General features: G+C 38.1%; 2 protein-coding genes across 6 annotated transcripts in view; one reads left to right on the forward strand and one right to left on the reverse strand.

Annotated features, from left to right (window-relative positions):
- On the forward strand, window positions 1-14983 carry LOC130408974 (solute carrier family 41 member 1). 5 transcript variants are annotated; one of them, XM_056732519.1, is made up of 11 exons: window positions 1-202; window positions 657-974; window positions 7042-7149; window positions 7268-7339; window positions 8308-8452; window positions 8580-8726; window positions 10709-10853; window positions 11032-11111; window positions 12083-12217; window positions 12327-12475; window positions 13269-14983. In XM_056732519.1, the coding sequence occupies exons 1-11, from the start codon at window positions 176-178 to the stop codon at window positions 13425-13427; spliced, it is 1485 nt and encodes a 494-aa protein (XP_056588497.1). In that variant the 5' UTR covers window positions 1-175; the 3' UTR covers window positions 13428-14983. The 5 variants fall into 5 exon arrangements, with proteins under 5 accessions (XP_056588497.1, XP_056588498.1, XP_056588499.1 ...); XM_056732520.1 differs by having other exon boundaries at window positions 1-142; XM_056732521.1 differs by lacking the exon at window positions 1-202 and adding an exon at window positions 313-532.
- The window catches only part of si:ch211-236h17.3 (carbohydrate sulfotransferase 11), a 14558-nt gene continuing 7476 nt past the window's right edge, over window positions 14052-21133 (reverse strand). Inside the window, exons 2-3 of the mRNA XM_056732524.1 lie at window positions 18377-18459; window positions 14052-17220 (exon numbers count right to left, since the gene is read on the reverse strand). Coding sequence (XP_056588502.1) covers window positions 16375-17220; window positions 18377-18459 — 929 coding nt within the window. The 3' untranslated portion in view covers window positions 14052-16374. The remainder of the gene's footprint in view (window positions 17221-18376; window positions 18460-21133) is intronic.

Genomic DNA, 21133 nt, shown 5'->3' on the forward strand with positions numbered 1-21133 from the left:
TCGCTTCCTATCTAGGAAGTTAAAGATCTCTAGTAGTGATTGAACGCGCGTAAGCATTTTACAGTGAATAATATCGATATCGTTCGCGATGTATGATGTAATATCATGAATATATACGCAAACGAACGTCTACTTTGAGACGGTAGGCTGTGTTTAACGTGACATTCTATTGTTGATGTGGAGCACGCGACAGTATGATGATGTAAGACGCGATCAATATTTTGTTGGTTATAATCAACGTTTGCATTTTACATTGTGTATTTTAAGCGTGCGATGCATTTATTTGTAAAAATACTTTTCGAGTTTTAAAGCATGCATCGGTGATATCTCTGGTAATGCATGACTTGAGATTGTCATGGCAACATGTTATCAAGACATATGAATTCTAAGCATCATTAGCATCATCGGACATCCGGTAGATGTCTTGTTGTAGATAGGTTAATATGCTCACATATAATAAAAAAAAAACATAAGTGCATAAGATGCATAGGTCCCATATGAAAATGAACAATGGTTTTATTACAGTTACTAGGTAAGATAATAGTAAAACCATAGTAAGCACACATTTACCACTGACACACTACAGTAAATATACAGTAGATATAAATCTGTACCAGCATTGATGCCTAAAATGTGTCTGATTCTCTGTTGCTCAGAGGCAGTGGAACGGAGACTCCAACATGCCAGCAGACGAAGTTCGACAAAGGAAAGGAGGAGGCCGCAAAAAGTCCAAGAAGGGTAAAGGGAAGGGGCAGGGTGGCCTGGATCGGACGAGTAGTCTAGATGACCAAAATGACCTCCTCTTACCCGCTCCTGCCACACCACCCAAGAAGGTTGTGGAGGAGAAGCCCAAAACAGCCCAGGCGAAGATAGAAGATGAATCCGCCATCTCTATCTGTCTGCAGGTGGTGTTCCCCTACCTGCTGGCTGGGATGGGGATGGTGATGGCCGGCATGGTTCTGGACAGCGTTCAGGTGAGACAACTGTCCTTTTGGCATTTCTTTATGGATATTTTGTCTGTTGCTTGACTTGTATTATTGCAATCACATTTACTATCTCGGTCTGTTTTGTATTATGGTTATCTCAGTCGTATATGGTCCTGTAGTGCACACTTGGTAATGCAGAGGGCATGGGTCTGAACCAAGGGCCAATCTTCCGGTCTCTCGTGAAACCAACACGCAAGTGCCTAAAACTCCAATTCATCGACTGGCCGCTAGAGGCTGACTCCAAAACAGAGCAGAATCTCACTGAGCCCCATGTTAAAATGGCCAACTTTACAGCACAATATAACATGTTTACTGCCTGGCACAATTTTTTTTGTTGATCTATACAGGTCATTTTACCCTTAATAACAACTCTGAGGGGGATGATTTTTTTTATAACTCATCCGTTTAGATTATATTAAGCATATAAATTCTGCATAATTAAGGGCGTGGCCAATTGTGTGACAGGTGTCCATTTAGCTGTCGCATGCAATTTTTGTTGTGTAGTTTCAGGTAATTTAACTCAAGAGAAAGCTGTAAACCTCTGTAAACGTTTAAATGTCGACCGCCCATACGTCAAGCTTGGTAGACGTATTTTTTTTCTGGAACCATTCACGTCAGCTCCACCCACGTCCTGCCTCTTTGCCCATTTTCGATTATCCGACAGTGACGCCCTATAACGCTATGCCAAGATGGCGAAGATAGGCTCCGCCTCCTTTAAGCTTCATTTTTACTCTTCACAAACCTACGGGTGACGTCACGGACACTACGCCAATATTTTATACACAAATGCACTGTAAGATGGTTTGCATTAAAGCATCTGCCGAATACATACAGTTATTATAAAAATACTATATTAGCCATTAAGAAAAAACACGATTATCTCTCTACCAAAACTAGTGTACTGTAAATATGATGATTTAAGTTCCACAATGGCCCAAAATGCACAAAGTCGTCAGATAAATATAAATATTTCTAAAAGGGTTATAATGGTTGCTACTGATCTTGGTTTCAGTATTTCAGTGTCTGGCTTTGGCAACTAAAATGGCTGTTTTAATTATCCAGTGAGTCAGATGGTGATATTTAGTGACAAGAGTGTGAATAAAAAGAATGAGATCGTTTTTCAAGGAGAGAGTTGAGTTTAATCATGGAGCAGTATTATAGAATTACAGCTGTCAAGTGATGTTGCAAGTTAACCAATTTATTGATCATTAAGAAGTTTTGTTTGGATATTTGGAAGGGATTGATATTGTGTAGTATTGCAAAACGCTCACATGTACACTGATAAAATCTGGTTATTTTGTTATTTATAGGAGTGAATGAATGCTGTATTCTACAACCACAATAATTATGAAACTACTCCACATACTGTGTGTTTTTTGTTATACTTCATGTAAATATAAAAAATCTTTCATCATTTACTCACACTTATGTCATTCTGAACCTGTGTGACTTTCTTTTTCTGCAGATTAAAAAAAAGATATTTTGAAGAATGTTCAGTAAGGGGCTGTGTTTACGCCTGCTGCCGGCGTATTTTTTCAATTGATCAGTTGACTTTTTTTTCTGCTCAGCGCTTGTGCTATGCAATTTTCCCCAAATCAGCATACGACCGGACACCCAGAGTTGAAAAATGCTCAACTTTGGGCAGAACGCTGCGTTTTCAGCCGAGCTCCTGCCGTTTTCAGTCGCGAAAATATGCCTCGGTGGACACAGCCCCTAACTTAACAACAATGGCCCACAATAATATTGTTAATTTTTTGTATTTTGTTAGTTTTTCAGTAAACTTAATATGATGGTTTGTGTTGAGTGCATTGCTTTGTGGCCCCTCTCATGATTTTAAACTTAGAATTTTAATGAAACCAAAAAAATATTAAGTTATTCAATGCTGGAAGTGGTGGTCTTGTTCGATTGCATGAACTTTATGATCATTTTCTATATTTACTAAAAAGCCGAAAAAACCGGTGACCATCTTGGGGTCCCCAATGACTACTTAGTTTTAGCCCAAATATATAAAGTGAGCATGGAATAGAAGTAGCGATGGTCTTCCTTTCCATATGGTAACGTAAACCCAAGTGAAACAGCTGGAATACACAATGGGAACTAGTTTTTTAGATAGTTAGTCACCTTGAGATGTATGCAGTATTATACAGTACACTATATGGCCAACGTGGCATACTGCAAATTCACTTTTATTTTCACACTTACATTTGTATTCTGTTCCAAAAAATAGTTGAACCAGACTACCAACTCAGAGATCCAGTAATGTCCTGCCAGTCTTAGATGCTTGAGATCACACCGGTTTATTAAGGATGTGGTTTTGCTGCGTCATTGTGTCGCTCACGACTGAGCAGTTTTCCTCGAGCTGAATCATTCCTCTTACTCTCTACGTCCTGGCAACCATCACGCCCATGAGTGATCCAACAACTAAACTCCATGGGCTGTCACTCTGTCTTTGTTTCTCATACACACACGATCTGTCTCTGCTGCCTGGTCCCCTCTCGGGCTGGTGAGCGCTCGGCTCATTTACAGCTGATAAGACTGATAAGAGTTCAGCGCCGCGTCAGAGGAGGCAGAAGAAGACAGGAAGAGGAGGATTAGGATGGGGACAGACATGGGACATTATAAGAGAGAAACAAGCGTCAGACGGCAAGGCCTGTTGCACCAATGAGGAGAGGACTGCCCACAGGAAGAAACGCCTTCAACATGTGTTTCTGTCACGTTCTGGACCTGTTGGAGAAGACAAATTGGGGAGCCCACGCAAACATATTCTAGAGGTCGTAGTTCTCACGGACAACAGCCTGAGGTTGAGGATTGCTTTGTTTGGAGATCGCATCAACATCTTCATCTTAAAAATTAGGACGATGGTCTCATGGGTGCATCAGCACAGTTTGTTGGACTAACAAAATACTAATCTGCATATTAGTTTGATTTGAAGGACCTCCTGTTTTTCTGAGAATATTTGTGGTAAACCTCATGTTATCTGTCTGGAGGTGTGCTTATGTTCTTCTGAACTTTAGTCATTATGAAAGGAACGTCTAGCCGCGCAAGGTGCTTCTAAACTTTTCAGGGACCCAGAAGCACCCCGTTGAAAGTGTTTACATTCGCTCACATCGCTCAGCGGTGTGGAATGGGGTAACAGAGATGGTGTTCACACAGTTAGAACTGGAGCTCTGTTATCAGGGAAAGAAGCTCAGAGGTTTCAGCTGCAAGCTCACACGCTCGGCTCATGGCTTCCTGCCGGAGAGCTCGTATGTCATCATGGGTCAGGTCTTTCTGCCGTACCTGCTGGGTGGTCTGGGGATGGTGGCGGCCGGTATTGTCATGGACATTGTTCAAGTATGAGCGTTTTAAACCATCCCATGTGTTTTTTAACTCTGGAAGTTTTATCAATAATAAGGCTGAGAAATGAGAATACTCAGATCCAAAAGTGTAGTCGAAGTAAACAGGGGTATCGGAAGATAAAGTATTTTTTCTACACAACATCATATAAAACTTAAGGAGGAGTGTACCATGATGTCATGTAAGGGATGTGCAGGCAGTCGGTTGTTATCGAAGAAATAAGCACAGACAGTGTGATCTTATCTCGCGATAACAGCCGGCTGCTTGTACATTATCCCGCTTATTACACGGCTACTTCGCACATGAGAAAAAACTGGACATAAAATGTGAATTTGAAATATTTGATCAGCTCATTTTTACCGAATGTTGACCTTTCGCAAGGAAAAGCTGTTAAGTTTCGGTTTTAAAGTAAGAAATGACGTTCAAACGTTAAAAACAGCCAATTTGGTTTTATCATTTGTAAATATAATGTAAAAATAAATTAGATTTATTTAATTTGTCCAAAAAACCTGTCAAAATGATTAATTGCATCTGGGTTACTGTGTTACTGTGTTATTCGTTTTGAGAGGTTGTTATCTGGCAATAACGAGCCTGCAGATGTCTCGACTGGCCAATCAGAATCAAGCATTCCAATGAGCCATGTGATAATTGTAAATAGTAAGCAGTACTATGGATTACGAATACAATATATTTATCATCATTTTACCTTCGCCAGAATATGATGAGCAAATTTTGGGCTAGGCCACATGAAAGAAAAAATACTGTAGTTGTATATTATAGTATTTACTAGTATTTAATTTTATTTTTAGTATTTAATTTAGTATACTGTCCTATATACAGCATACGGTTCTTTAGTCAAATAACTGGTACTGTATAACTATAGAAAATTTATTTACTGAAGTATACTTTCAGATTTACTGAAGTAAGTTTCAAAAACTAAAATATCAAGAAATTGGACTAAAAAATGTGAACCTCGACAACAAAACCAGTCTTATAGGTCAATTTTTCGAATTACTTTTTACATAATCTGAAAGCTGAATAAATAATTCATAATAATAAAGAATAAATACATTTCTATTGATTTATGAGTTGTTAGATTAAGACATCTGATATACAACCTTTTAAAACTCAGGAATCTAAGGGTGAAAAAATCACAATATTGAGAAAATCGCCTTTGAAGTTGTTAATCTGAGGCACTTTAACAGGCCATCAACTCACAAAAATAAACTTTTTATATATTTACGATAGGAAATTTACAAAATATCTTAATGGAACATGATCTTTACTTAATATCCTAATGATTTTTGGCATAAAATATTTTTTTTTGTCTTTTACTAAAAATGTTCCTGTGCTACTTAAGTTTGATCCAGGGTCACAATTACTATAGTAAATATTATAATGTTTTTAATTGAGAGCGCACAGAGATTAATGTAATTCTCGTTTAACCCTCATAAATATACAGCCGCAGAAATGTTTTATAAGCCATTTCAAAATTATTTTCAGTTTTTCTGAATGTATTATTTATAGGTATGTGTTTAGTTAAAATGATCGTTTCTCCAAAAGTTCGGATCAAATATTTAGATTTGCATTAATTCGCAGAAACTCGCAAAACTTTCCACATAACTTTTTATGTGATAACCACAGTTCTAATGTATCTTGTCATGCTGTCAGTCTTTGCTGTTGGATGACTTTTTGTCACACTACGGTGTGATTTTAGTGGGCCTCTCTGAAGTTTGGGAAGCTCTGCTGTAAAGTCTTCCAGGTTTTTAGACGGTTGGCATGGACTGTGTTTTGTGTCTATTTATTGAACTCTAATGGGGGCGGCTGAGTTAGAAGCAAGAGAATAACATCTCTTGTTTCTAGAAGGCTGAGAGAGAGAGCAGCAGAAATGGGCGAGTTCCCAGGACAGCTCTGCTTTGGCCGCATGTGTGGTAAAAATACCGGCCCCTGGCAGGCTGGCACCAGTCTCTTATCTGTTCATTTAAACATTGCGTTTATTTTTAGAGACTTGAGTGGTGAGCGCTTAACTCGTAATCTGACACATACTAAATATGGCACAACATCAAGGAGCCATTCATTTTCAGCGTGTCACTTCAAGGTTTTTGTCATAGTTTGAGCATTTCACGATGGTTTACGAATTTGCTGATGACTAGATGCATAATTGAATTTATCTTTATTCTGTTGTGGTTTTCAGAAGATGATGAAGAGCTCAAATTTGTGGTCGTAACATTCAGACTGCGACGAGTTGTCACATAAGCATCGATTCCAGATGCCTGTCAACATCTTCTGGAAAACATCTACGTGAAATTCTTAGGCTGTGGTTTTGCTGAAATAGAAAATCAAGGACGATACTCCTTGTCAATGTGCAGTGCTGTGTTTCACAATAAAATTGTATCGTGGATTAAAGTACGGCACATTTTGGCAAACGTAAAGGTCGATTTTAAACCAGAATGCAAAATATCTTCTATGTTCTTTTTCATTTTGGAGTAAACTGTGAGCCAGACATTTCTTGACAGCGTTTATGAGATCAGCCCTTGCGATGATGTTTTGTACAGTCATATGTTTGGAAGGAGAACAGTCATGTTGGTGCCAAATATGAGTACAAGGTGTTCGTCTACGCTGTGCCTCTATGATGTTTTGAGCACTAGGTCAAGATCAGCACAAAGAAAACACAGCCCAATATGAAGTTTGAACACATTTCTCTGCACGTGTGTTTCAGCATTGGGACGTGTTTAAGGTGATCACAGAAGTCTTCATCCTGGTACCTGCTCTGGTCGGGCTGAAGGGAAACCTGGAGATGACTCTCGCATCCCGTCTATCTACTGCTGTACGTAAAACCAAACAAACAGCTTGTTAATGCATTACTGTATGTGTATCTAACTTTAGTATATAACAGGCAAGAGAGGAGCAAATATGTCTCACAATGATTTTTTTTTCCGGAACAGGCTAACACTGGGCAAATGGACGACCCCAAACAGCAGTGGATGATGGTAACATGTAATCTTGCCCTTATTCAGGTGGGTGTGTGTCACAAACACGGATAAAAACTTTTAATGCACAGTATTTTTTAAATGTAAACTAGGGATTCACCGATATGTAAAATTTTGCAGATAACAGATAATTCTTTAACATTGGAAGCCAACAAACGATATAATGGCTGATCTACGGCATTTAAATATTAATATAAAATACCCTTAGACTGAAACAAAATGTGGACAACTGCTTTAATTTGAAAACATTCACCCAGGAAAACAAGGTCACCATTAGTTCTCTTTTTCTCCTGAAAATCATGTACCAAGCCTACTTTACACTTGTCATCGAATGTTTTGATAATAGCAGTAAATGAATGATCACGACAGAATGACAGTACTGTACTGTATTTTAACTGCAAGCAGTGTGCATATTATGTAGTTTAACCAGGAAATTATTTATGAATTATTGGCTTTAACATATCGGCCTAAATTTAATTATCGTCCGATTCCGATAACATTAGAAATCACCATTTATCGATACCGATATGGCCGATAATTTATCGTGCATCCCTAATGTAAACTGTTGTTCGGGAGTCTTTATATGACTCTTTCTTTTGGGTAACTCGATAAAGATATTTTGAGAAATGTCTCAGGAATTTTGTGTTCATAAAATGGAAATCAATTTTTTTTATTTTCTACAAAATAACTTCTTTTGTGTTCTATATAAAAAGGAAAGTAATACAGATTGCGAATGACATGAGAGTGAAGTTTGATGTTTTGGTGAACATGTAACATGTGGTGAAACAAAGAAAAACTGTAATTTTTTAATAATTTGGTGTAGAAACCCATCAAATACACATTACAAACATAGACACACATTCATTGAACATTAAATAAATGTAGACTAATATAAGCAATTATGAGAACTTTCTCTTGAATATCAATGAAAACTCATTTTAAATCCTGAAATAATAAATGAAGGATGATGATCTTCAGGCTGTTCTCTTCTACAGGCTCAAGCCACTGTGGTGGGCTTTCTTGCGGCTGTGGCGGCTGTGGCGCTGGGTGCTGTGTCCAGAGGCGGTGTGGAGCTGGACCAGGCGGCTGTGCTGTGTGCTAGCAGCGTCACCACCGCGTTTGTGGCTGCACTGTCTTTAGGTTGGCCAGACTTAAAACTTGAAATCTTGACTGCATAGGAAATAAAAAGTATATTCTCCATACTCTATATACTCTTTGTAATTCTGACACTTAAATGCGTTTTGCTGGTCTTGTGCTCTCTCTTCAGGTCTGGTGATGATTGGTGTGATCATTGCTTCAAGGAAGGTGGGCATCAACCCTGATAACGTGGCCACGCCGATAGCAGCCAGTCTGGGCGATCTTATCACTCTTTCTCTGCTGGCCGGAGTGAGCAGCACGCTGTTCCAATACAGAGGTGAGAGACCATGTGCTCATGAGGTCATCTTGACCATCATATCACCCAATCACTGCTACTTTTAGAATCAAGATTGCTTCATATAATGCAAATACACATTAAATTATTGAAACTCAAATATTAATATTACATATCGCTGCTGTATCTACCTTGTAGGGGCGGGTGAAAAATTCGATTCCCATATGAATCGCGATTCGGTCCTCTAGCGATTCTTATTGATTCACAGATTTAAAAAAATCAGTTTTGTAGTTAATTAAACAATCGCTCGGGCAATCCAGAGACCGCACATCTTAAGCTCAGCAACAGCGATGGCGGGGGGTAAAAGAAATACACCCTGTCCTATTTTTTAGCAAGGGCAAGTTTTGGGAAATACTTCGATTTGATCAACTCTTTGGTAAGATGGAGCTTGACAAGACATAGGCAATATGCAAGCTTTGTTAAGCGAAGGTGAACACTGAATGTACAGACTCGCATCGAACGGCATTGGCTTTTCTGGGAGAATTGTCCATTAAGGGACTAAGAACCCTTGTTACGAAACGAGAATCCATGTTCGAAATAAACGAACCCTGGCTGAGTGTACCAAAAGATTCCATGTATCTTCATGTTTTGTGATTATTATTATTTTTGCCACAAATTATTATTATAAGTCACCTTTTATGTTTGTCATTAGGTTTTGCAAATATATAATCAATAAAATGTATTAAAATGTGTTCTTCAATAAGCAACGCAGTATTTAAAGATGAGGTAACAAACGCAGTTTCATCTGATCGTATATTAATCTTGAGTACCTATACAGTAGTAGTATTGCATACTTCATATCTTCGAAGAGTATTTTGTTTGATCAAATTTATAAATGATAGATGCAGCTGTAGGATTATTTCCGGATGAAGACGAGCTGCTGGAGGCACGGGCCCACAACACATGAACGCATTCAGTATAAGTTTGTGTTGTTTACATTATGCACATACAGCATTTTAGCACTAGGACCGAACCGTCCCTCAGTTTCAAACCATCTCCAAATCAAGCGTTATATCCACCGTTTATAAAACATTCATCACTGAAATGCAGTGAACAAACAAACACGCCTCAACTTCCATCATCCGAGTGAAATGGCATTGATAGGCGTGCTCTCTCTCACGCTGGCTGGTTGATGCGTGGGCCTGCTCTTTGGCTGGATGACGCGTGGGCGTGCTTTTCTGGGAGAATTGTCCAATAAGGGACTAAGAACCCTTGTTATGAAACGAGAATCCATGTTCGAAATAAACCTTCCAATGCCTTTACGAACCCTGGCTAAGTGAACTGAGCACAGAAATACTACGTCATACGTTCAAGTTGTTTTTTGACAAGTAAACCATGTTAAGCATGAGAAGACGGCACGTTTAACATTGTAAAGAAGTCAGAATGCAGGATGTTACCTCCACCTTAATCATTAAAAAAACTATACAGCGAATTTGGACAAATGCGGTTTGGGACATTAAATGGTAAAATTTTTTGTATTGACTACATACTAAAATACAGATTATTAGCTAGGATTATATTTGCACGTATACACTTACACACTTATGGGAAGCCTGTGTTTTAAATTTGAGATGTGCTTTCCGCATTTTGCATTGTCGCAAAACAGTTTACAGTAAATTTAAAGCAACGAAGCTTTACACTTTCACAGTTATTACATTAAGGCAACAGAAGGGGGCAGCAGCAATAAGCTTAAATGTTACTTTTGAACTCTGTAGACTTTTATCTGTGTAAATGAAATGCTGTTTATCAAAGATTGAGAACTGGAAAACCTGTAAGTTATGTTTGGAAAGTTATTACACGCACGTGCAATTATGTTTCTGGTGCACTATAATAAGTGTTACTATTAAGTTTCTACCAACCTTGGTTTGGCTAAATAACACAAATCAAGTCTTAAATGATGTTCTTGTAAAGTCTGTGTTGTTGGCATTTGGCATGAGTGTAATATAAATCATTTGTGTGTGTAGATGTGTGGTATTTGTCCCCGCTGGTGTGTGGGTTCTTTCTTCTGCTCATCCCACTGTGGGTGGTCATCGCCAGACGGAGTCCACAGATCAAAGAGGTTATGAAGTCCGGCTGGCAGCCTGTTATAGTGGCCATGTCCATCAGCAGGTACAAACACAGACACAAAGACACGCTTGTCATCATATTCACATTCATATCCTTTATAATAGATTTTACTCCATCTTAAAAATGTTTACAAATGTTTTATATCCAGTGTCGTATGCAAACATAACGTTAAGTAAGCCATTCAATATTGACTGAATTAATTTCATCTTTCCAATGAAAGTTTCGGTGGTCTCATTCTTGATAAGACTGTGAGCGATCCAAAGTTCGAGGGCATGGCGGTCTTCACGCCAGTCATTAACGGTGAGTGTCATTTACATTCTCATTCACTTCACATTCATCAATTCTTTTTGACAAGCTACTTATTCCCAAAAGAGGTGGTTTAGAACAAAAAAATGACCCCGAATAACACGTTTATTTGCTTAATTTAATGCTTTTTCTCTTCTTCCCTCATCTCAGCAGAATGGATTTTAACTCTCATTCTCCACAGTTTAAATTACTGGTGGATAGAGCTGTTAGACTCAAAAACGTGCCAAAGTAAAACCAGTTTCATGCCAAATCATCACAATAAATCAGTGTGCTGGATCTCTTTGCAAATTTCTATTTTAGATAAAAGAACTTGAGTATTTAGATGGGAGTTTAAATAGCCGAGCTGGAAACCCCAAGTTGAGACTGCGAGAGGTCGAATTTGTTTGGATTTTCATAAATGATCATTAGAGGAGATTTGTGAACTTCAGCAGTCTGGTTAAGATTTCCCGTCTCGGGTCCCATTTCTATACAGCTGCACATGTGCACCACCAATATTTTGTCCCTTAAAACAACAACTCGACTCGAAATCGCACCATCTTGATCTAGTTTTAAGAGTACAAACCCATCATCCATGATCTCAGCTGGAAACGTTTCAGACCACTAAAGTCCGGCTACAAACTACCCTTAATGAGGAACACTAGGTGGCTACTATTCAAGAATACTAATTCAACACTTCATTATTTGTTTTGATATACTCTCACGGAGGAATTCTCTCCCGCATGCAGGCTGTCAGACGGTTAGGACTATGAGCTCAAGTTAAAACGTGGAAAAGCTATTAATTGTGCACATAATACTCTGATGGTGGTGGAATATGTAGAAAAATGCATATTTAAGTCAGCTCACATTCTCGCCCTGGACCCTTGCCTGTCACATGCGTACTTCTGTTTGTTTTTTTGAGGAGGATTTGAGACTTGTAATGGTGTAATGATTGGACGGGTGTGAAATTCTTTGGTCTTTATTCTCAGGTGTTGGAGGAAATCTGGTGGCCATCCAGGCCAGTCGCATCTCAACTTATCTTCATTTAGGGAGCATACCTGGAGTTTTGCCCTATAAGATGAGACAGCACTGGCCCAACCCTTTTGTCACATTTTTCTCCTCGGGTAAGGTCACTTTGAAACTAAATCATCTCATTCCTTTGAGATGAATTAAATCATTTGGATTATTCGTAATCATTTTAAATGATTGAATGTGGAACTTCTGTGTCCTCAGGAGTAAACTCAAAATCGGCTCGGGTTCTGTTCTTGCTGGTGGTGCCCGGTCATCTTTTGTTTCTCTTTGCCATTAATATGCTTCAAGGAGGTCACACTGCCATCACTCCTGCCTTCATCTGCTGTTACCTGAGCGCTGCTCTGCTTCAGGTAAGAGTGTTAGTGGCGTGTCTGTTTTGCAAATACATTTAAATACTTTAATCCTACCTTTGCAAAAAAACTATAGAAAATCGACCGAAATGCAATAGAAAGTTAATGGATTTAGTCATAATGGGAATTTTATTTGTTTTAATGGAATCAGTAATGGCGTGGACTGGATTCTATTGGCTGGGTGTTATCTGGCAGATTAATACTCTTGAAATTCCCCAAAATACTACTAAATATATTTAGTTATGGTTTTAATTGTAAAAGCTAAAGGTTTAGTAATTGTATTTTAATGGGAACCATTACACCTTCTGTAATGGCACTATTGGGTGTTTATTGTTATTAGCAGGCACAAGAATTTATTGACATATAATAATTTTAGGTTAAAATAAGTAACTTCACATTTGATTTACATTTTTATTGAAATTAGTAGTTTTGGAATCAAAAAAGGTTTTCAAAAAGTCTATTCATGGTTTTTATAGTGAAATGTGTTTATCGTGAATCAATCATTCATTCCCTTATTGTAGAGAAAATTACAACATATTATCCTACAGTGTTACTAAATCCTCTTGGAGATCCTTGAAAATGTTGCTAACAAAATGCATTTTCCAAGTATTGATATTCAAAGATGATTAAAGGCAAAAAAAATTATAGCATCTAAAAAAGCGTTAATTATGATTATAAATATATCTGTGAATTTAACGAAATCTTTGTATTTTTTTAAATGTATGTATTTTTGATAGACTCTAATACAATTAACTGCTTGTGAAATAATTTGAATCTTGTTTTATCGTCTCAGGTCGGAATCCTTATTTATACGGCTGACTTAATTGTACGTTTAATGTGGAGGAAAGGCATGGACCCAGATAACTTCTCCATCCCATACCTGACTGCGCTTGGAGATCTGTTAGGTACTGGTTTCCTCGCCATGTGTTTTCATCTGGTCATGTTAGTGTAGGGGCTCGGTCTGTAAGACGCTCGCCTCCATCATCACCGTGGACTTGTGCTATCTTTGGGGCCGCTGTCGCTCATGCTGACTGCAGTGACTTTGAAGAAAGAAGAGTATGAACTTTACCTCTGTGCTGACAGGATTGACAGAAACTGACAGGAATCTCAGTCCGTTATGTTATAGTTACACTTGATATTTAGGTGTGTGGTCCTTTTGCTAAGACGCTGCTTTCAGATCACCAGTATGTTAAGAGCTACTGTAACTTTAGGTTTTGACATCACACAATTTAAAGTGCCATGTATAAATTCATTTCGAAGTTTACAAGATGTAAAGACCCAAAAGGATTCTGGGCTATAATGTTTCTTGAGTGAAAGTATTTTAAAACTGAATCAGGATCTGCTTAGGGTACATGGTAAAGCCTCGAAAGTTTGACGGAGGTCATTCCTTTGCTGTTTTACTAAAAGCATACAAGGTTAAACATGCTGCTGGATATTTTTACTAAATATGTCACAAAATATACGGATGTCTCACAATTTGTATTTTTGTTGCGTTCTGATTTTTTCCTCAAGCATGCTTAAAATCATCTCTAGAACAACTAGTTGTTTCATTCATATGAACTTAGGACAACAACAATGAAAATGTGGTAGTTTTATTCGAGACATTTGTAATAGCTTCACTCTGAGGCTGAATCAAAGTTGTTCACATAACTTCCTCTACAGTTTATGTTGTGGCCCCTAATACAGTTACACCAAAACAACTCCAGAAATGTTTTTTCGCTGGAGCTCGTAACAGACAATTTGTTTCATGACATTTGAAATGGATGGATCAAGACCTCATGATGTTCGCTGTTTGTTGAAATCCAACTGAAACCTCTTAATGCAAGATTCCATACTGACTAGTGCACATTAGCATTCACAGTTATGCAGGACATTACCACAAGCTTTCAAAACAGGTGCAAACTGTTAGTTACATCACAGGGGCAAGTACGGTTTGTTACCACACAAACAACAGTTTACCTTGTAAAAGCTCACATTTATTTCTTCCGACTCTTTTCTCCTGCTAGAATACATTCATACATTTCAAATAAGAATCAAATAACTTTTTGCTAAGACAGAGTCGTGTACCTTTCAAATCTGGAAGTATTTTTTCTTCAGGTTTCCCATTAAAATGTTATAAACAGATGCATTGATGAATGAATCCTTCTGGCCGTATTTGAAATGGAAGACATCAACGCATATTGTGACTTACTGTTACACTAGAAAACTTTTCCAACAGTACATTCCAAAAGGTTATGTACTGTTGCACACAAGGTACCCGCTGTGCACCAGACTATGGATCTACCCTAAGGCAATTCCTGTCTATCTGTCGGCCGGATATTAGCCAGATATTCTTATGCTTATCTCTTTCTCATAAGATTTCTTCAGCTGTAAATATTAGTCACCCTTTCCAGTAACTGAAAAGTAACTATTGCAATTAAATGTTTCATTCCTGTGCCAACAAATAAAACTGCACAGACAGTTCTTGGTCCAACCAACAACACAAGTTTGGAGTGATTCTGCTTGAAACATGTCTAGAAACTTGTTTTTACAATTTTGTTTGGTGCTGGTAATGAATTTACACGTCACCTTCAATTAACCAAGTGTTAACACACAACAAGAACATTTCATTCGCTCAAATTAAAGCAGGACTCAGCCGTACTTTCCAACCCTGTTCTTGGAGGTTCACCAAAAAACAACATTGTGAATGTCTGTCTTATCTGCTAATAAGGTCTTGGAGCTCTCTGCTAGTGACCTACTAACAAGGAGTTAAATATGCTGTGTTTGATAAGAAAAACATCCAGTATCTATTGGGGTGCCTCTTAAAACAGGGTTAGGAACCACTGCCATAGTGCACTTGCACATAAGGTCTCTTTCTTAAAAAAACATTAAGAGTTTTAAAGGATGGATAGCATTACAGCTAAGCATTTCATTAAGTATTATTCACAAACCAAAAGTTGGTACCCTCATACAAACCTTTATTGCACTTCAACTCTTATTAAAGATTAATAAGACGAGTGATTCTTTCCAAGACCCAACTGATGTTTGACCTGCAATGCTCAGTGGGTAGTTTGAACCTCACCCTGCATCCATAACTCAACAAGAGGAGCAGTGATGAGGGTCTACCTTCCCCAACCGCAGCTATGCACTGTTTACCCAGCCTGACGCATGCTAAATAAAGGGGTGACTCTGTGAGAATGTATCATTCCAGAAGAGTTAAACCGGTCGATGTGGAAAGCCTGGGCTAGTTCATGACTAAAAGAAGAGTCTAAATTCATCCCTTTATTTCATTACCTTGACACTGCTTTCTTATCCCAGTTTGGAAAAAAAAACTGTTTACACTTATTTAGCATTTGATTTGGACAATACGTCCCAGGTGAACTGTGTGGCGTTATGGTGCGAAGTCATATCCACAGAATGCTAGATGGGAAGCTTTCAAATCTTAGGAATTGATTCAAGATCCAAGTCAAGGCTTTGCTGATTCCAGTTCAAGAGCGAAAGCTACAATAAATATGCTATTTAAACGGTACCATAAATATCATTTGGGTGATGAAGATTGAAGGAGGTGAAACATTCACGGCATTTGTCGGTTGATGAAGAATCCTGCTTCACTTATCAACATTAAGGACAAAGGCACATACTTTGAAATCAGTCATCAGCTATAACAAAGCCAAAGAAATTACAGACAGTATTTTGTGAACTCCCATGGGATTCAACACCCATGCCAGCAGTTATGTATTCACAACACTGAAATTTGGCTTAAGGTAGTCAGGGTGACGTCAAGGCTCTTCCTCTCCAGGTTCTGTTAAGCCGGCTCACTCCAGAGTGATAAATAAACCCCAACGTACACTTGCAAGAGACATTCGTGTGCAAACAAAGTCGGTTTGGGCACCAGATAAACCACTGCGTTGTGCAAAACCTCAACTCAACTTCAAGTATGCCGGCACAGAGTAGTTAAAAAGTAAGAAGTCCATTCGGTAAAGGTTAAAGAGTTTCTTGTGGTAAAATGGACTAATGTTGTCGAAGAACTTAGCGGCCATGTCTCCCGTGGTCCTGGTGCTTTTGGAGCTAGTCGGGAATTTGGCCTCTCCGTCCGCACCTGCTACCTTCAACAAGTAACGCGAATCCTGCGCAAGCGTCTCGTATTTGCCTACCACTTCATAATGAATAAGACAAGGGTGGCAAAGCGAGTGAACCCGTTCCCAATGTTCATTTAACGGTTCCTCTCTCTGTGTTTGTGGGTCTACTAAATAATACACAAACTCCTCAAATGAGACATCGTTGCCTTTTTCCAAAGCCTCGGACTGAGGGGCCAAACGGTGCCTCTGGATGATTTTGGTTCCGTAGCGTTTATGAAAAGCTGTGTTGTAGCTACGAGTGAACTTGTTGCGATAGGCAGAGACGAGTCTTTCGAAAGGCTCACGCACAAAGATGAACTTTAGGTACGTGCGAAGGCGCTTGTTGATCTCGGATGTGGAATACTCCGAGAGCGAACGCAGGTTGCCCGCTACGTGAGCCTCGTTGGCCGGAATGGCAAGTGGCTCGCGGTAGCGGCCGTCGCCTGTTAGCACCATCATCACGCGTTTCCAGTTTGTGCACGCCACTTTAGGAACATAGCAGTACAGTAACTTGTGTTTATCGTCAACTATGAGGTGACGGAGATCTTCTGGGCCGAGCACGCGTCTTTTATGCGTGTGGGTTCGACAGGTTTCCTCCAAGAGTTCCCGTCGGCCCTGTAGAGTGGCCTGAACCGCAGAATGATCCAGCTGAAAGACAAAAGTACAAGATTAGGAATTTGATAAAGCTTTGTATTATCAAAACCAATTTTTAAAATAAACAGCTTGCTAATTTAATAGTTCACCCAGAATAAAATTCACCCTCATGTTGTGCATAACCTGTATATGACACTTTCTTTTAAAATGTCGCAGTGGTTTTGTGTTCATACAATAGAAATGTTGTTTACCAACATTCTTCAAAATATCTTCTTTTGAGTTCTGCAGAAAAGATAGACTCATATAGGTTTGGAAGGACAAGAGAGGTGAGTAAATGATGAAAGAATTCATTTTTGGATGAACTGTCCCTTTAAAGCAATGCAGATTCAATTATGAAAACTTACAAATACAAAAAAAATTATTCCATCAGTGGATTAATGGTTTCTTGAATTAGGCAAAATAAAAAGGAACACTGAGGAGGAAGAAAAACATGTTTTGCGACGAATAACAGTTCATTGCATTATGCAATGGAACAAACACCACAACGGCATAAACAAGATTTCTTGTCTGGAAAAACAAGTCTTTATATTATTGGTCAACACAGAGGTCTTTTCACACAAATCTGGTGGCTGAAACCAAGTGTGGGTTTTTGAGTAACTTCATTTATAGAAACCAAATATTGCAGGACATGCAGACAAAACGTATGTGTGTGACATCTGACAAGACAGTTGCTCTGTTTTCAGAAAGTCCATAAAACACAAAGCAGTTATGGGTGGAAACATTTTTCCTCAAGGGACGACTCACAGGTGGCTTTGATATGGAAAGAATACAACAGAATTAGAATTGGGAAGGCTTTTGTTTCGGAGACCTTTAAAGGAACACAAAAGGTTCCCTTGGTTCTTCTCTCATTTGACTTTTTAATGAACATAACACATGCTTATTAAGTTAAGTTCAATCAGCAAAAGAAGATTTCTTTTTGCAATCAAGAATGAGGTATCATTTACTTTAGGTCTTTATGAAGTGATGCTGTATATAAAATGTGTGTGAAGTGAGTCGCGGCAGGAATGTGTGAGGTTGTTATTTTAGTAATTCATCTTCCCCTGTCCGGAATGCACACTGTCCCTATTTTGAACAACCACCAAAATAGCTTTTAAAGTATTTTGCCATTTTTATTGACTGAAAAGTTGCTCGAAGCTATTTAAATACATACCTGATCATTTTCCTGTAGTGTTTGTAGAGGACTTCTTCCTGATTTAACTGGGAAACTGGTTTGACCCGAAACCTGTTCGGAAACTGCAAACACACCACGAAAAAAAAAGATGAGAAATAGCAAAGAAACTAAATAAAAACAGCAAGAGTTTTAACAGTAACATATATAGACATATATTAAATATTCTTTTAAATATACTATTAATATATGAAGAGTTTTGTTCTTAAATGAGATAATACATTTTTTAATTCTTCAAAAATCATGTTTTTTTTGGTGCATTCCATTTACTATCAATCAAACTGCAGTTGTGATTTAAGACATAACAACTAAAAAAATACAGCTTGTAACACAATAAAACACAACAAAAACATGATAACATAATAAAAAACATGATTTTAGATTTTTTTCCTCATTGTGGCCAAACTCTTTATATAATATTTATTGTAATATTGAAGTAAATGAATTTACAAAAGCCAGTTAGCAGTAAAAAAGCATGATTGAACAGAGATGGTGAATTTATATATATATATATAAACTGTAAATGTGTTCATTTTTGCTTGTAGCACTTTGGCATTTTTGATGTATATAAAGTGTGTTCCAAATAAAATGTATTATTATTATAAATCTTAATTAAGCGCTGTCAGCAACAACCTGGCAACCACCCAAAAACAATGCTACTCAACGCCACTCAAAAATCTTGTAACACCTTAGCAACGCCCTAGCAACCACCCAACACATCCTAACATTGTGCTGTTTTGTCAAAATGGACAACACTTCTTGCATTTTGATCAGAAACTGTAAATACTTTTCTTATATTCATTATTTCGATATCAAGCTATAAAATATAATACCTGTTAATTCTAACCACACAGCTTTCTCTGCCTGATCAGCCATAAAATTCCTCCCTACATTTGCATTCTCTATAGGAACACTGTGTTCTCTTCAGTCCGAGTAAATCTCCCCCTTTACTCCCCTTCCCACCCGACTCACACACATACACCCCCGCCGGCAAACGTAAGTGATTGGTTTTGCACATGTGCCAGCTATGTCAAAGGGATCCTTTAACTGCTCGAGAGAGCGCGAGGGCACAGTCTAGGAAATCGGTACGCTGGAAGTGAACAAGCGTGTTAAAGCACAGACGATCTGGTAAAACTAAGATAAGTAGGTGCAAGGGATCATATAAGGAACCATATGAAGAAAACAGATGATATAGTGGAAAGAAGGAAAAGGGGAGGGGTTTGAGTACATATACAGACTGAAATGTGTTACTTGAGCGGAGCACTTCCCCAGTCTTTATATACAGCCATTGAGTATTCAAATATATATGAAAGGTCTCTGCAGTTTCATGCTCTTTTCAAAACCATATCAAACAGCATTATACAAATCATTTTTTTATTAATAGTTTTTGTACAGCTATTAAATGAAAGAACACACAGAATACAACACAGAATCTGTTTGACTGTACTGCCATAACAGCTGCAATCCAGTACCTTAGCATTTTTCCCATAGACTTTTGGAAGATCGTAAAAAATAAAAAGGTTTATGATGTTTACACGTTTTGTCTTTGAATATCATCTTTACAAATCAACCCCACATTTGTTATTTTTGAAGCCGAAATACAACCGTCAGAAGTAAAAAGCTTACACAATGCTATCAACAGACAACACTTAAGGTTGCTCGATGTCAACGTCACCACCACCAAGCCTCCGTCAACTCTTTCAAACTTTATTAAAAATGTGTTCCTGGTAAGTAATTATGAATGAATCCACATCAACTTTTTAAAAGATCTGTGCCCATGTTGCATTATTTGTGAGCTTTATATGCGCGATGACGTCTAACGTCCTGTCCCCGCTAAAGGAAGTATCACTTTTGGCTAAATTGTTAGCAACAGTGGTTTTTAAGACATGATAAGGCTTTAAAAAACAACAAGCGGGTGTGTTTTATGTTATTGAATGAAATGTGAAAATTTTTAGAGGTTTTGTTTACCACAGACCTTATTTCGGGCGATTTAACAAAAACCCATTAAAAATAACTTTGAAGCGATGGAACCGGATGTCCTAAAATGCTAACTCGCAAAAATACGTCATCTCTAAGCCTCCCTATAGTGAAGTCTAGTGGGGTAATTAGCAACACCAAATTGATTTAAGATGAATCTGAATCCTCCTATTGGTTAAACTCATCTGATTGGTTGAGCCAAATGCCGACACGACCACTCAAACAAACCCCTTAAGTAATATTTCTTTACATTTTTTCTGGGAAAATAAGCTATTGATTATATAAACTAACTTAGAAATTGCTTATTTTCAGTTGCCTTGACATTTTAAACTTAGATATGAAGTTGTAACAGTACTACGGATAATATTTGAAGTATTTTAACAGAAAAAATATACGCCACCTTCAAATATCCTTGGAAGATTTGGCGGATTCAAGTGTCTTTATTATCTTTTCAAAAACCGTTAAACCCTGACTTCCCCCTTAATAAAAACACATCACTATAAAAACAAGTGCAGTGCTATGAAATAGTGCAGGCATAGCAGATCTATCATCGCAAATCTACATGTTTTCGCAAGATATTTCCTACTAACAACCTGCAGATGAGAATCATTTTTAGAGGAAGTCCTAAACCGCGCGAAAGAGACCGTTACAAGCCGTCTTACCGCAGAACATCTTGAATGACAGTTACTTCCTCTTTTAACTTCATCTATTTATTTCAGGAACATTACCAGAATAACTAAGAAAATCTGAGGTTATTAAATG

This window comes from Triplophysa dalaica, chromosome 20, assembly GCF_015846415.1.
Source record: "Triplophysa dalaica isolate WHDGS20190420 chromosome 20, ASM1584641v1, whole genome shotgun sequence".
Lineage (NCBI taxonomy): Eukaryota > Metazoa > Chordata > Actinopteri > Cypriniformes > Nemacheilidae > Triplophysa > Triplophysa dalaica.

Bases quoted from the DNA above. Each gene is read 5' to 3' on its own strand.
- LOC130408974 (XM_056732519.1), top strand. From the start codon at position 176: ATGTGGAGCACGCGACAGTATGATGAT. The intron at 7,150-7,267 runs GTACGTAAAACC...TTTCCGGAACAG, and splicing joins CATCCCGTCTATCTACTGCT to GCTAACACTGGGCAAATGGA. The intron at 7,340-8,307 runs GTGGGTGTGTGT...TCTCTTCTACAG, and splicing joins GTAATCTTGCCCTTATTCAG to GCTCAAGCCACTGTGGTGGG.